The 16,592-nt window shown below is 38.4% G+C and overlaps 1 protein-coding gene and 1 non-coding gene across 2 annotated transcripts; one reads left to right on the forward strand and one right to left on the reverse strand.

Annotated features, from left to right (window-relative positions):
* On the forward strand, positions 1-12,192 carry SNRPD1 (small nuclear ribonucleoprotein D1 polypeptide). Its single transcript, XM_036417507.2, has 4 exons — positions 1-179; positions 5,657-5,733; positions 9,531-9,722; positions 12,013-12,192. Exons 1-4 carry the CDS (start codon positions 166-168, stop codon positions 12,087-12,089), a joined length of 360 nt encoding a protein of 119 aa, XP_036273400.1. The 5' UTR covers positions 1-165; the 3' UTR covers positions 12,090-12,192.
* LOC118708616 lies at positions 3,530-3,633 on the reverse strand. Its single transcript, XR_004984669.1, has one exon. It is a non-coding gene; the product is annotated as a U6 spliceosomal RNA (small nuclear RNA).
* Positions 12,193-16,592: the final 4,400 nt, after the last annotated feature.

Consider the following 16,592-nt stretch of genomic DNA (forward strand, 5'->3'; position numbering starts at 1 on the left):
CGGTTCCGCTGTGCGTTCGCAGCGTCCCGCGCGCTCTTTACGTCGGCGGCGGCCTGGGAGTAGGCGTTTCCGGCCATTCATACTCCGGTGCGGTGGCCCACGGTTGTCGGGTGTTGTGCACGGTTGTCGGGTGTTGTGCACTCTCGGACAGAAATCTTCGTGAGGATGAAGCTCGTGAGGTGAGGAGGTGACCAGGCCGGGTGGGGGCCGTGGAGGAACGGTTTGGGCCGGAAACGGGAGGCCGGGCGGCCCCACTTGCCGGAGGCGCAAGAGGCGCGAAAGCCGCGTGCGCGGCCTGCTAACGGCCTCCGGCGCCCGCCGCTCCCGCCCAATCTAGGCCGCGCCGCCGCCGCCGGCGCTGAGGCCTGGCACTTCGGGCTGGGTTGCTCGGGGATCCCTGTTGTCTTCCTAGAGGTGGACGTAGGACCGAGCCTTTTCTTCCCAGCCAGGGTCTGAGGCCTGAATGGAGCAGCTTCAGGCTTTCGGTTACTTGCCGAGTGTCTAGCCTAGATCGCTCTGGAGCGCTCCTCGGCCCTCAGGAATCGGCGCACTCCCTGAGAACGTGGAAGATATAAAAATTGCATGTCCTGCACAAATGGTTTAAATTAAAAAGAGTGCTGAAAACCTGCGGGGGTTTTACCTGGGAAATAATGAAGCCAGTTTTCGAAATGTTTTAACTCAGGATGGGCTTCTGGCTTGTTTGTTTAGTTTTTTATGCTCTCTGGATTTAAGATTATTCAACTTAAAAGTGGAATTTTTTCCCCTTTAAAGTAGAGTAGGCCTTTACAGAATCACTTTACGTATTTGTGACTGACTACACGATAATCACTGTCTCTTCCGTTTAATTTCTTAAACTTGTTTGGTTTAACCTACTGAATACTTGAGTAACTGATTTTACACTATCTGCAAATAGATTTGCTGCTGGTGTTTTTTTTCTTGAAGCTGAGAAGCTCGAGGTTTCTAATAACTAAGCTGGGGGTTAAAATATTTAGCTAGTATATTGCCTATTGAGTTAAGAACTGTTATGGGGCACCTGTTAAATTGTGCACTGGTAATGGATGGATGGATGGATAGATAGGAAAGAGAGAGAGAGAGAAATAGTTCCATTTATTTGCAAATTCATTGCTTGGTTTTTGTATGTGCCCTGACTGGGGATGGAACCCGAATCTTTGGCATCTGGGCTAACCAACTGCACTTCCCGGCCAGCGCTTGGATTTCCTTTTCTTTTTTAAGGTCAAGTCCTTCCTCTGTTGGATTTTTCTGTTTTGTAGGGAAGGCAGACTAGTAGATAATTTTTAGTGTGATTGAAATGACCTTTCACACTCCTCATGGTGGAGTTTGTAGAGAAAGCATTTAAGGTTAACTTTTAGTCCATTATTTGAGCTATAGCTTTGGATGAAAAGGTCTCAGAGCCCTAGTGGATTTGGCTCAGTGGATAGAGCATCGGCCCATGTACTGAAGGGTCCCAGTTCGATTGGGTCAAGGGCATGTTGCTCTCCCTGGTCTGGGAGGCAACCAATCATTGTGTCTGTATCACGTCAGTGTTTCTCTGTGTCTCTCCCCCTCCCACTCTAAAAAAAAAAAAATCAGTGGGAAAATATCTTTGGGTGGAGATTACCAACCCCCCCAAAAAGATCTCAGGACTTAAAAGTACATTTTTGTTTGCAAGATTTTTAATATTTCCTACAACTTTTGTTTAGGTAATATTTTTAAAATTTTCTTGAAATATTAATGTTTATTGCATATAGTAATATTTAAAATCACTTCCCTTGAAAAAATGTTTAAAAAGCTATTTTTAATTAGAAAAAAGTATATTTTTGCATTATTTAAGTTTTATGCAATACTCTTTGAAATTAGTTTGTCTCATTTAAAGATTTCCGTGTTGTGACAATTTTTTGAAATAAATTTTAATGACTGTATTCAATCCTATTCTGTATCTTAGAATATAGGGGAAAAAATTATCCCAGACCAAGTAATTTAATTTCCCCTTTTTTGAAGGTCTACCACTAAAAATGGTACTTTTAAGGGTGGCTTCCTTTTAATTATTGAAACATTCACCCAACTGTTATTCAGTGCCTATGACAATCAGGGTTAGATTAAATATCATAAGTCATACCCCTCAACAGCAATTTAGTAGGGGAGAAAAAAGGTAATCCTACATGTATAAGAAATTGTGAATGAACTTTATATTAAATTTGTATTGTGGGATTATTGTTCATTTTTCTAGATGTGATTATGTGGGATAATATTCTCATTAGAAAATGCATGTTGAAGTGCCTATGATTTATTTTCAGGGGACTTGGTGAAAGTATTAAGTTTTGTATGAGGGAGACATACAAATGGCAACATTGCAATAATTTGTCAACCCTTCAACTTTTCTTCCTCTGCAATATTTCATAATAAAAGTTGGGGGAGAACAAAAAAACTAGATGAAGCGTACTAAATACAGAATTGGATGAAAATAAGAGCCAGTTTTGGGATGGAAAACATTTTCCTAAACAAATTACATACCTAGGAAGTATTCGCAAATTTAGCAATATAAAATGGGGGGTTGGAGGGGGGAGTATTGTATGACTAAAGAAAACCACAAACTTGAATGGCTGTGGCAAACTGGTAGGAAAAATAATTTAACCTAATTGAAAGTGTGTAAATAATGTGAATAGATAATTCAAAAAATATATATAAATTTCCCATATTTATGAAAAGACATTCAGCCTCACAAGTAATAGAAGAAAGCAGAGTGCCTTTTTTTCCTCAATCAGATTCAAACACACACACACACACAAATTTAAAAAATTTGGTGACAGTGTTTGTGAGGATTTGTATTAATGGATTTGTGATAGCTGTGTGTGTGTGTGTGTGTGTGTGTGTGTGTGTGTGAGAGAGAGAGAGAGAGAGAGAGACAGAGAGAGACAGAGAGAGATCCATGAAGTCCGAAAGATCAGCAACCTCTAAGCAACTTTAAATATATATTTGTGGTTTTATTTGACCCAAACTGTCAAGGGAAGCAAAATATGTATTGATATAATGCTTCAGAGAATGGCAGTTTTGCTCCTTATTTTATACATTTCTAATGGCCTGGTGCACGAATTAGTGCGCATTGAAAGAAAAGTAATTAGAAGAAATAATTTTTAAAAATATATTTTATTGATTTTTTTTACAGAGAGGAAGAGAGATGGATAGAGGGTTAGAAAAATCAATCAGCTGCCTCCTGCACAACCCCTACTGGGGATGTGCCCAAAACCAGGTACATGCCCTTGATCAGAATCAAACCTGGCACCTTTCATTCCGCAGGCCGAGGCTCCATCTACTGAGCTAAACCGGTTTCGACTATACACCGTTTCTCTATGATGGAAGTGTCAACCAAATTCACAATCAATAATAGATCAAAACACATACGTGCAATTGGTGCCAGCAAGAGCTTTATATATATGGTGCATGTGCAAGTCAGCTTAGTCTTTTATATGTATATATGGAATAAACTTGCATAATTAGACCTGCTTTCTGATTTAGCTAAACTTTTTTTTTTTTTAATATGGAACACTTCCTGAATTTGCATGTCATCCTTGCGCAGGGCCCATGCTAATCTCTGTATCGTTCCAATTTTAGTATCTGTGCTGCTGAAGCAAGCACTAGCTAAACTTGTTCCAGCCCAGTAAAGCACCCTAACTTCTCTTAGGTAATTGTCAGCAACACAGCAGTAAATATCAACACAAAGCAGATTATTGTAGATCACACAGGGAGAACAAAGGGTAAAATATTTAACTGCAGCAGTGTCTGACTATATTCAGAAAACCTGAAGTCATTTTCAGGGTCCACCATTCTTTTCAGTTGGGTCAAGTTTCTAAACTTACTAAATCTCCTTTTTCCTGGCTAATGAAAAGAGAATAGGATTCCACCAAGTCTCCTCTCTACCTACTCCAGGACTTCTGTGAGGATCAAATGAGATGAGGCATGGGAAAATGTTTCCATAGACATTTGGTTCAAGTGTAAATGTTGCCCTAGCCCAGTGGTCCTTCGCCACTCTGTTGACTAATGAATTTGCTGACCACTGATTCCAATAATTACAGGCTGTTGTTCCTTGTGATTAAGTCCCTATCCCAGTGGTTGGCAAACTCATTAGTGAACAGAGCAGCAAACGGCAGCTAACAAGTTGCATATGGCTCAAAAGCTGCAGTTTGCCGACCACTGCCCTAGTCAGTTTGGCTCAGTGGGTAGAGTGTCAGCCTAAGGACTGAAGGGTTATGGGTTCAATTCGGTCCAGGGCACAAATATTCATGCAAGAATGGGTTTTCCCTACCCTGGCTGTTGGCACCACCTTTGCTGTGGCCAGAGCTGTCTTTTTGCTGTGGCCTGGATCTGCCTTTCCACCTTCTCTTGCTGCCCAGAGGCCTGGAGTAGCGGGGGTGGTGTCCGCATATGCAAATTAACCTGTCATCTTTGTTGGGTTAATTTGCATACTTGCTCCTGATTGGCTGGTTGGCATAGTGAAAGTATGGTCAATTTCCATCTTACTCTTTTATTAGTGTAGATATAAGTCACTATGATGCTCACAGACCACTAGGGGCAGATGTTCAATGCAGAAGCTGCCCTCTGGTGGTCAGTACACTTGCTCAGACAGAAGCTGGGCTCATAGCTGGCAAGCGCAGCTGCAGAGGTGGGAGCCTCTCCTGCCTCCAGGATAGTGCTACTGAGTGGTGGCAGGCTCAGCAGGACTGGGATGAGTGGCAGTGGAGCTGCGCCTGGCCCTGGCTGGGGCTCCTCCTAGGCTGCCTGCCACTTCTCTGCTACACGCCCCCCCCCCCCCCCCAAGCGATTCAGGATTGTGAGAGGGTGCAAGCCAGGCAGGCTGAGGGACCCTACCCATGCACAATTATATGCACTGGGCCTCTAGTACAGTAGTTGGCAAACTCATTAGTCAAAAGAGTGGTGAGCCACCCCTTGTGAGCCACCGTTTGCCTACCAGTGCTCTAGTATATATAATCAAAAGAGGGTATAAGTGGTTACATTAAATTCATTGGTGACAGATTAGGGAGGCAGGAGAAAAATGCAGTGAAACCTCTGGAATTGGATAAAAACTAAAATGAAACATCTTTTACATAGGTGGGTACATGGTAATTAATAGTCCAGAATTAACATCAATAACAATTAGAGGATTTATAGTCTCTGCTCTGATGTATTGCTTATGCCCTGAGGGGTCCAAAAAAGGGAAATTATCCTGACATTCCAAATCTATGTTAGATGCAAAAGTCTAAACAACTTTCAAATATGCCATACAGCAATAATAATTATAATCAGCATGTTGTACATCTTACCTGAAATATTTATGTATCTTATAATGAAATACGTACTTTTTGACCACTTTCATCCATATAATTTCTTGATTTCAATTTTGTGGCTTATAATGACTTTAAGATCTGTATGCACAGATGATGCTTTACAATGGTTTAGAAAATCAGAAGTGTCCAAATGACTGTGTTCTTACTATGCTCCTTCATAAATGTTAAGATTTTAATTCAGGGAAACCTGAAATTGTTATGGAGATTATTAATAGGAATTGATGCAGATACCATCTAAGCAGATTTTCAACAATTAGAAATTTCACCGTTTTGACTTAAGGTGAAAATTTATCATTTTATTCCTGCTGTCTTTATAGATTTTTGATGAAATTGAGTCACGAAACTGTAACCATCGAATTAAAGAATGGAACACAGGTCCATGGAACAATCACAGGTATGGAAGTTAGACTGTTTTATAAAGCCCTTCTATCTACAGACCAGAATTATTTATTTATTTATTTATTTATTTGTTGTTGTTGCTTAATGAACATTCTTATAGTAGGGATCTCATTCTTTTTGTCTGACTTCTTTCACTGGCCTTCTTACTTTAGCCTTTCCTTAATTACTTGTGCTAAGACTGAACTGTGTTCCTCAAGATGTCTTATATGTGACCCCTGTTATCCTACTTTTATGCCTTTCATGTTTTTATCTGTATGTGTGTCCTTTTGCCTGCAATGTTGCATCTCCCAAAATATATTTTATTTTATTAGATGCCCAGTGCATGAAGTTTGTGCACAGAGAGGGTGTGTGTATCTATCTCTCAGTCCAGCCTGCACCCTCTCCAATCTGGGACACCTCAAGGGATGTTTGACTGCCCATTTAGGCCTGATCCCACCAGGCAATCGGACATCACTCACATTCCAGGACTGCTGGCTCCCAACTGCTCGCCTGTCTGATTGCCCCTAATTGCTTTTGATCACCCCCTAACCACTTCCCTGCCATCCTGATCAATGCCTAACAGCTTCCCTGCTGGCCCTATTGCCCCCAACTGTCCTCCCCTGCAGGCCTGGTCACCCCCTACTGCCCTCCTCTGTTGAACCCAGTCACCCCTAAGTGCTCTCCCCTGCTGGCCATCTTGTGTCCACATGAGGGCGGCCATCTTGTGTGTTGGAGTGATGCTTAATTTGCATATTACTTTTTCTTTTTTTAATATAGGATTAGAATTTTGTACTTCCTGTTACATTGTAAATACTTTGAAGATAGAAGATGGGTTTTCATGTCTTACTATCTTGGGTAAAAATATATGTGGGAGATTGAGGAGACAGTAAGGAACTAAATTTTAATTACTATTTTTTTAAAACATATTTTACTGATTTTTTACAGAGAGGAAGGGAGAGGGAATAGAAAGTTAGATACATTAATGAGAGAGAAACATCAGCCAGCTGTCTCCTGCACAACCACTTGGGATGTGCCCACAACCAATGTACATGCCCTTGACCGTAATCGAACCTGGGACCCTTCAGTCCTCAGGCCTACACTCCATCCACTGAGCCAAACCAAGTTTCGGCTTAATTACTTTTTTGTTATTTGTTTAACTCTTTGCTGTAATGATGTTATATGTTTAGGTTTATATTTGAAGGCCGCTGTGATTTTTTTTCATTCATAGTAGGCCCCTTTCCAAAGTTGCAAAGTTTCAAAAGAATTGATGAGCCAAAGAAAGAAAATGCTATCTTGGCATGTGGTCCCACTCTCTTAAATGTTTGTTACAAATTTATAAATAATTTTTTAACATTATTTATAGATCAAGCATCTGAGTAAACCAAGAGAAATATACATTATTAAACTGATATTATTTGTGTATATAGTAGAACTTTGTAATAACAATTGCTATGAAGAAATCAGTAATACAGTGTAAGATTGTGATATAGACTGACCATATCTGAGGAAGTATAATTGCTATTATGTTAAAATTCTATAAACAGTGATTAGTCTGCCTTCTCCTAAGGTCTGTTCTTTTTAGAATTTCAAAATCTAGTGATGGGCCTGGCCAGCATGGCTCAGTGGTTGAGTGTTGGCCTATAAACCAGGTGGTCACAGTTCAGTTCCCAGTCAGGACACATTGCCTGAGTTGCGGGCTCGATCCTAAGTATGGCATGTGTAGAAAGCAGCCGAGCAGTGAATCTCTTCATTGACATTTCTGTCTCTCCCTCTCTGAAATCAGTAATGTGTGTGTGTTTTAAAATTCTGATGGAAGGCACACACACACAAATAATGTAATGCAAGGTTTGCCTAACATAGTAGACATTAAGTGATGGGGTGGGTAAAATAAGTTGGGGGAGCAAAATCTAGTTAAAAAAAAATCTAATTCCCTCCTTCATTGACAAATACCATTACAAGTTTCTTTTTTCTTTTTTTTTTTTTTTTTAATATATTTTATTGATTTTGTACAGAGAGGAAGGGAGAGAGAGAGCTAGAAACATCGATGGGAGAGAGTCATTGATCAGCTGCCTCTTGCACACCCCCCACTGGGGATATGCCCGCAACCAAGGCACATGCCCTTGACCAGAATCGAACCCGGGACCCTTTAGTCCCCAAGCCGACACTCTATCCATTGAGCCAAACCTGTCCCAGCTACAAGTTTCTTGTATCCTTTATAGGTATATCTTTTAGTCATCATAGTAGGGATAATCTACCTGTAGGAAGTTTGAAGATTAAATTAAAAAGTCTTATCGTGCAGTTCCTGAAATATAGAAAGAGCTTATAAATCTTTTTTTTTTTCTCTTTTTTTTTTTTCTTTTCCCTTCCATTGATGGATTAAGGTCCCCCGCAAAAATGGAATGTATCCAAAGTATAATTTTGGGAAAGCAGAGAACCTCTTTGACTGGAAAGAGGGAGAAAAATATTAGTAATAAGACTTAATAAATTTGAGATGGATATTGAGACAGTTGAGAGAATTCATGTATTTTGGCCTTAACTTTCTAGGGATATAAATTAACTAGATCTTTAGTTATCCTGTATATTCAGGTGTATTAGTAAGTGCTCCAAGAATTGAGTATTGCCGAAACCGGTTTGGCTCAGTGGTAGAGCGTCGGTCGGCGGACTGAAAGGTCCCGGGTTCTATTCTGGTCAAGGGTATGTACCTTGGTTGCGGGCACAACCCCGGCAGGGGGTGTGCAAGAGGCAGCTGGTCGATGTTTCTCTCTCATCGACGTTTCTAGCTCTCTATCTCTCTCCCTTCCTCTCTGTAAAAAATCAATAAAATATTAAAAAAACAAACAAAAAAACTGAACACTAAAAATTAAAAAAAAAAAGAATTGAGTATTTCTGTTGTCATGCCATATAATCCTAGAAAAACCATGCTTTTATTTTGCAAAATCTCATATTGAAAATAATGATTTAATGGGAAAAGTAGTTTGAGATGGACCACTCAAAACTTATGCAACTTAGTAATAAAGTATTAACAAAAATAGTAACCCTCATTTTTAAAAATACTAAAAAAGACATGTTAAATTTCTAGTAATAAGAAAAAATAGTACTGTGCATATAGGACTTTTTTTTTTTTTTTTTAATACGTTCTATTGATTTTTTACAGAGAGGAAGGGAGAGGAATAGAGAGCCAGAAACATCAATGAGAGAGAAACATCGACCAGCTGCCTCCTGCACACTCCCTCCTGGGGATGTGCCTGCAACCAATGTACATGCCCTTGACCGGAATCGAACCTGGCACCCTTCAGTCCACAGACTGATGCTCTATCCACTGAACCGAACCAGTTTCGGCTAGGACTTTATTCTGAAAGCAAAGATGAAGATAGAAACAGGGTATAAGGAAGTTATAAAGACAATGGGGGAACTGGGCAATAAGCATTGCCTTAGGCCAGTGGTCGGCAAACTCATTAGTCAATAGAGTGGCAAGCCGAGGCTCACGAGCTGCCCGACCACTGCTTTAGGCTCTGAAGAGAATATATGGCAACAGTGGAAATAGGCGTGTGTATCAGTTAGGGTCTCTCCATGGCTTGCTGCAGTCACTTTTGAAAGTATATCTAACATGGCAGGGAAAATCTCTCTAAAGGAAATACTTCTGATTTGTACTGACTGTATCTCCCTATTTACCAGTTTACATAATTATGTCATAGCTACTTGCACTGTAGCAGCAGAACAGTACTCTTTTGTAATATGATATACAGTGTACTTGATATATTAATTGGTTGCCTTTCTTATTGTGCTAATAATCACCCTCTTTTTTCCCTTTAGGTGTAGATGTCAGCATGAATACTCACCTTAAAGCTGTGAAAATGACCCTGAAGAACCGAGAACCTGTACAGCTGGAAACTCTGAGTATTCGCGGAAATAACATTCGATATTTTATTCTGCCAGACAGCTTACCTTTGGATACACTACTTGTGGATGTTGAACCAAAGGTCAAATCTAAGAAAAGAGAAGCTGGTAAGTTGGAAGGATTATAAACGTTTTTGTGAATGTATTTATAACTTAATTCACTAATCAAAATATAAATGTTTGCAAACAACTTGGTTTTTTAGTTGTCTTTTTTTAATTGCCTATACTTGCATGAGTGCACTTGTTATCATAGTATTTATTATTTTTACTGTTACTGTTATTAAAACAGGAATGCCATTCTTAATTCCTGTACCTTTATGTGTGGCCTTATCTCCCACCCTGTACACACTTTGGAAGATTTGGACATTAGCTTTTTATTCTCAGTATTCTGAAATTTCTTAATGACTTGGAATAGGATCTTTGCTTGTCCTCCCTTTTCTTCTCTTCATTTTGCTGTTCTGGGTACTTGGTGGACCCTCTCAACATGGTTTTTTTGTCTTCTGTTTCCAGAAAAATTTCCTTGGCTTTATCTTCCAATCTAGCATGCCTTTAATCTTCAAGCCTCTTGTGTTCTCTGATAATTTTTCATAGAATTCTGTTCTTGTTAGATGTAGGTGTTTTTCTTATATGAATAATACTGTGTAGGACATTAATCATAGTTTTGGGGATGGGTTTTTTTTTTTTTTATTTTTCTGTGCTTGTCAATGCTTATTTTCTCTGGTTTCTCTTTTTATTTGGTCTTTATTAATTAAGTACCTTATTCTTTGGTCATCTGTTACTTAAAGTTCTGGGAAGGGAAAGCTGGCCTTCTTAGCTGGTGGGTATTATTGTAAGATCAAGGAGGAGAAAGAAGCTGGTGTTTTATAGACTGTCACTTAATATTAATGATTTTGAGACTTTGCTTCCTTCCACACTAAAATATACCTTGTATTGTGACCCATTCATAACTAAAACAAAAATTTCAAGAACAATGACTTGGCCTTTAATACATACAAATGCCTTTAAGCTTTCTATCCTTCTCTCTCTCTCTCTCTTCCCTCTTCCCTCTTCTCTCTTCTCTCTTCTCTCTCTCTCTCAATATATTTTACTGATTTTCTACAGCGAGGAAAGGAGAGGAATAGAAAGTTAGAAACATCGATGAGAGAGAAACATCGATCAGCTGTCTCCTGCACACCTACTGGAGATGTGCCTGCAACCAAGGCACATGCCCTTGACTGGAATTGAACCCGGGACCCTTCAGTCCGAGAGTCTAACTTTATCTACTGAGCAAAACCATTTAGGGCCCTGTCCTCTTTTAGTTAAGAAAATTTCAGGTTACAACTCATAGCTTAAAAAATGCTGATTTAATACCCCTGTCCCTTTCCCTTTGCTCTGTGCCTCTTGCTCCTGTCCACTTTGTGTTTTCAAATCTGAAGGCTTTCTGTATCTTTAGGTTCATTTTACCTTTTCTTTCTTACCTACTTGTTAGGGAAATGATAATTAGCCTTGTAAGGTGGGGAAGAGGACTAGATAGTTTACTGCTCCACATAAAATTGTCAACTATTTTTTTGTTTGTTTTTAGAATGGTGGCCTTATTTTACCTTTGGTTCTCAACATCCTAGGTCTCTAGGGAGTTATTATTCCTTTACTAAACATTTACTGTCCTTAGACTACTTTCTAAGTTAATTTGTGGGGGAAATTCTTTCAGATACTATGTGTTCTCTGCCTTATATTTTATTTTTGTCCTTAGGGTATTTACTATTTTTATTCCTTTTCTATCATGAATAGTGCTTTAGAAGGAATTAAAGATGTGTGGTTAATCTGCCTTGTTTTAACAGATATTCTAGACTTACTATTTGTTTTGAAAGCTGAAAATAATAGATAGAATGTAACTGACAACTGCATGTCAGGATTTTTAAAAATATTTATAGCTGTCCAAAGATGAAATAAGTTCATTTGGGTAAGAGTTTTCTGTCACTGATATTTAAATAGATTTAAGATGACCAAGTGACAAGGGATATTGCTATATAGATTAAAATACTAGGTTTTGCTTGGATTCTATCCAGTAACAAAAAGTCTGTACATGGTGTTCATGTTCTGTTCCATTGATAAGATATCTTTAAGTCCATCTTGTGTGAGGTTCAGATAATTTGCATTTCATTTTGGAGGGGATTTTGAGACACAATAACAAAGGAAAATGTTTTAAAACTTGATTTATTTCTCTGTAATTATATTCAAACTAACAAATACTACAATAAAGGTCAGCGGTGCTTGGTTCTGCGTGTATTTGGAGGGGTGATTTGAGGTTACATTTGAGGAAAGCTAAGAAAGTTTTCTTTACTGTAGATGCTATTTGTGGTGATCAGGTAACATCAGATCAGAAGAGAATTTACCTTACCTAATTTTTTTCTTTCCTCAGTTGCAGGAAGAGGCCGAGGCCGAGGAAGAGGAAGAGGACGTGGTCGGGGCAGAGGAAGAGGGGGTCCTAGGCGATAATGTCTCTCGAGATTACTGTTTCAAAGTGATATGCGATTTGGGATATTTTTTGTACAGGTTTTGTTTGTTTATGTCAGTTTTTAATAAACATAAATGTAGGCCAGCTGTCAATTGACTATCACATTTAGTTTTAATAGTTCATATATATTCATGACATAATACAATGAAGCTGAGTATTATTACATGGCAGTTCCAGAATTCCATTCATAGGTCAAGCTTTTAATTTTTTTTAACTAAAATATTTCTTTCATAAATACATATAGAATATACATACATCTTTTTACTTCACATGCACTGAATATGTATTTTGTTTTACTTCAGCTCAGTTCTATGAAACCTGCCGATAGGTGAAATGGATTTTGTTTATTTCAGAAGCTGAATCCTGTGGAATGGGCTATAAAATTGATTCTCCTTTCCTGAGTTTTACTCCATGGAAACTTGGGTACTTAGTAAAAGGTGATAGTCATCTTCAAATTAGGAGTCATTGATTTTGTTGTGATAATGCTTTTTGGTTTTTGTTTTATTTTTTCAATAGTCTCTCGATGGAATATAATTTTACATTCTCCTGACTTGAAACTTCAGTTAACATTCACTAGGTTATAAGCAGTGTTGAAACGTGTTATTGTGGAATATACCTGACAGTAGCCCCTTTATCAAGAACTTAGGTGTCCTTTAAGAACGAAAGGAAAACTACTTATGACAACAATGGATTCTTTCCAGTAGTTAAGGATTTTTAAAAATTGTTTTAATTGGCTAAGCTTAGAAAAAAAATACTTTTCAGTATATACAGTTCCTTGTAAAGCTTACTACCATTTGTTTATATGCTAAGGGAAGAAAATTAATTTTGAAGATGAGGGGATTAAGTCTGTATTTTCATTTAAGCTTGTGGAGTGTTGTTTTTTTAATGAGGAAATTGTCTGCAGACTAAAAAGGTTTTGTAAGCCGAGAGATAGCAAGAGTATTTGTATATGTGTGTCTCAATCTTGTCTATCCACTGATCTGTTGGCATTCCAATTATTTGAACCTATGCAGACAGCAAGGAAACCCAATGATGCAGTAAGGTGAAGAGGATATTCAAAGGGAGCAAACAGAAAAGACCTGGCACAAGTAAACTAACATAAGTTGATTCTTGTCCTCAGACCTTATAGGTTAAAAGGGAAGCAAAATTAAAATAAACATGGATACGTAACTGGAAATTGTGGTAACTCTATCTGATAAGAGTACTTCCTATTGTCTATTTTAAAAGCAATATGTATTGGCTTCTCATTTTTATTTTAAGTCATTCCAGTGTAACCTCAGAGTTATTAACCTGTTTTTTTTGTGTGTGTTTTAATATCTAGATGTTTGCATTGTGAAACGAGTCTAGTAACATAGTTTAAATGTAAGTAAACCACAGTGGTTACTAGATCGAGTTTAATCCATTCAAAGTCATTTTATTTTTATGTATGAGAAAAAGCTGTTTGGGCTGCCATTAGCTATAAAGGAGGCACTGCAGTATGAGTAGAAAACACACCAAGTTTTAATATATTTCACTTGCCCTACTTCCCCCCAAAGAGTATATGAAGATCTTAGGGCTGATTCATTTTGCATACATCTGAAACCTTTTAAAGCTTAAGATTTAGTGAAATTTCGGTTTTTTAAAGAATTGTATTTAGATAGAAAATTTTAAGTGGAATAATAGAATATCAAATTTCACAGTGTCTTTTAATGTATTAAAGATATATATATATATATATATATATGACCTTAATATGCAAATAGACCGAACAGTGGAACAACTGGTCGCTATGACGTGCACTGACCACCAGGGGTGCACGTGGAACATGGTGGGCATCGGCCAGGACAGGATGTTAGATCCAGTGAGGTGGGGCGCTGGTCATTGTCATAGGGATAAGCCTGTGATGGTTATTGAAAATTCTTGGCTTCCACGCGCCGCAGTTTCACCAGCACTCAGAGCTGCCACTCACACCTGCTGTGGGCACCTAGCGCCAGTCCCAATAACTTAGCGCCATCAGCAGTGTGAACAGTGGCTGCTGGCCTTGTTCCTGAGGGCTTCTTCACCTCCCTCTGCTCCTGAGGGACAATCAGGGCAGCAACTGCTGCTCCCACCTGCTGCTGGCACCTGCCCTGATTGCTCTGCACCATCAGTGGGTGGGTGTGGGGCTTCTCGTGGATGGGGGACCAGGATCTGCAATGGGACTGGGTGGGGGTGCAACAGATGGGCCAAGACCCACCCTTGTGCTCACCACAGCCTTGTGGCCCACAGTTCTTTTCAGTGTGCACAAATTTGTGCACTGGGCCCATAGCCTATTATAATTATTGTGGTTATATGCAAGGATGGCTTGGTATGTTGAAATCTATTAATATACTCAGTCAAAATTTACATGATTACATTAGAATGACATTTCATAAAATATAACACTAAAACCCTAAACTGGAAGATGATTCTTTAACATTATGAAGAAAGTCCATCTTAAACCAATAGCAGACATTTTTATATACATTATAATTTAAAAGTATACCTAATATTAGCCTTCATTATTTAATGTGAAAATTTTTGTGAATGTAAGAATTAAGGACATACTTTTGAAAAGGAAGGGAAATTTGCTAATTATATTTGTGTAGAAACATGGTAGTGTTACATTTATCTGAACCAGCTTTTCCTGTCATTAAAGCATTAAAGTGTGTATATTTTAGGTAAGGTTAGTTATATATGAGATTCAATTTACAAAAGAATAATAGCAAAAACTCTAAATGTCAAATGCAGTAGATTTTTATTATTCACAGTAATTAAGTCTTATAATAATTTGCTGCAAATTCTGAGTTAACTGGTATTCCTAGGGGAAATTAGATTTCTATGAGCCTACAGTAACATTTTCATCAATCTGATCAATATATAATCGTTTCATATGTGCATTTCTGTTTAAAGACAATATATATTTACATTGAATTCACAACCAGTTCTACATAATAAAGCCTAATATGCAAATCAACCAGATGTTGGAACAACCAGCCGCTAGATGCTCCCTGACCACCCACCAGTTGCCTAAAGATCAGCCTTGCTCGCTGGCCAGGCCTAAGAACCCTACCCATGAACAAATTTTGTGCATCAGGCCTCTAGAAGCAACATAATAGGAATGAAGCTTTTTAGCAGGTATTTTCTCCAAAAGGCACATAATTCCCAGTGTGGTTTGAGCAGGAGGCAGCCAATCTCATGTTTCTATCCCTCTGAAGTCAATAAAATTTTTTTTAATATATTTTGATTTTTTTTACAGAGAGGGAGAGGGATATAGAGAGTTAGAAACATCAATGAGAGTCATCGATCAGCTGCCTCTTGCACACCCCCTACTGGGGATGTGCCCGCAACCAAGGTACATGCCCTTGACCGGAATCGAACCTGGGACCTCTCAGTCCATAGACCGATGCTCTACTACTGAGCCAAACCGATTTCGGCAATAAAACATTTTTAAAGGAAAAAAAGATGCATCATTAAGGCATGAACTTAGACGGCATCAAATCAGAAGGTTTTTTTTTGTTTTGTTTTTAGTACAAAAATATAGTGCATCTAAAAATCGATGTCTGAGATTTGATGAACAGATATTGTGTGATTGGCTGTTAAGAGGATTCACATGAATTAATTAGACTTTAAAAGATAATACGCATTATGAATCTGCAAGGATAGGGAAGATTTCCTGTGTTTTCTGGAGCTTTGTAATTTTTCCTTCATTCTTAAATGTTTTTTTCTCTCTAACGTCAATCGTAATATCCTTATGTGTGCCATAAGATGAAAATTGTAGGTGTCGTTAAGTGAATGTTCTCAATTTAAAGGTTTAACAAAATTATCCTGGTGAATTTTAAAGTAATTTCTTGAACTTAATGCCTATTCTGTGCCAGGTTTTTCTTATAGATTGAATGCAGTTGCCAAATGGATTTTTTTTTTAGTGGACAATATTAACTAGTCCCCTTGTCGTTTGACAAATATTGGATGTAGAATTTATTTTACTCTGTGCCAGATTCTGTGCTAAGCCCTTGATATGTTATTTCTTTTAACCCTCAGAACAATTCTGTGTAGCAAATGGTGTTTTCTGTTTTCAAAATGAAAACATGCCCAGAGAGGTTAGGTAACTGCCAAAGTCCCACAGTTTTTAATCAGCAGAGCTGGAATTTAGAGGCAAGTCTACATCCAAGAACCCTGTGTTCTTAACTGGTAAATTGGCTCTGGTGTTCATTCTGACGAATGAGGAGGCTGTAGGAGATTCATCATTTTTTAAAGAAAAAAGAGGAACTTAACCTTATGAGACAAACCAACATTGTAAAATATTAAAACTAGAGAAATTTTTTTTGGTACTCATGCAGTTTTCAGTAATATTTTATTTTTGTTGACTTCAGAGAGGGAGAGATAGAGAAACATTAATGGTGAGAGAGAATCACTGATTGGCCGCCCCCTGCATGCTCCCCACTGGGGATTCAGCCCATAACACAGGCATGTGCCCCTGACCAGAA

The sequence above is a fragment of the Pipistrellus kuhlii genome, unplaced genomic scaffold (genome assembly GCF_014108245.1).
Source record: "Pipistrellus kuhlii isolate mPipKuh1 unplaced genomic scaffold, mPipKuh1.p scaffold_m20_p_6, whole genome shotgun sequence".
Classification (NCBI taxonomy): domain Eukaryota; kingdom Metazoa; phylum Chordata; class Mammalia; order Chiroptera; family Vespertilionidae; genus Pipistrellus; species Pipistrellus kuhlii.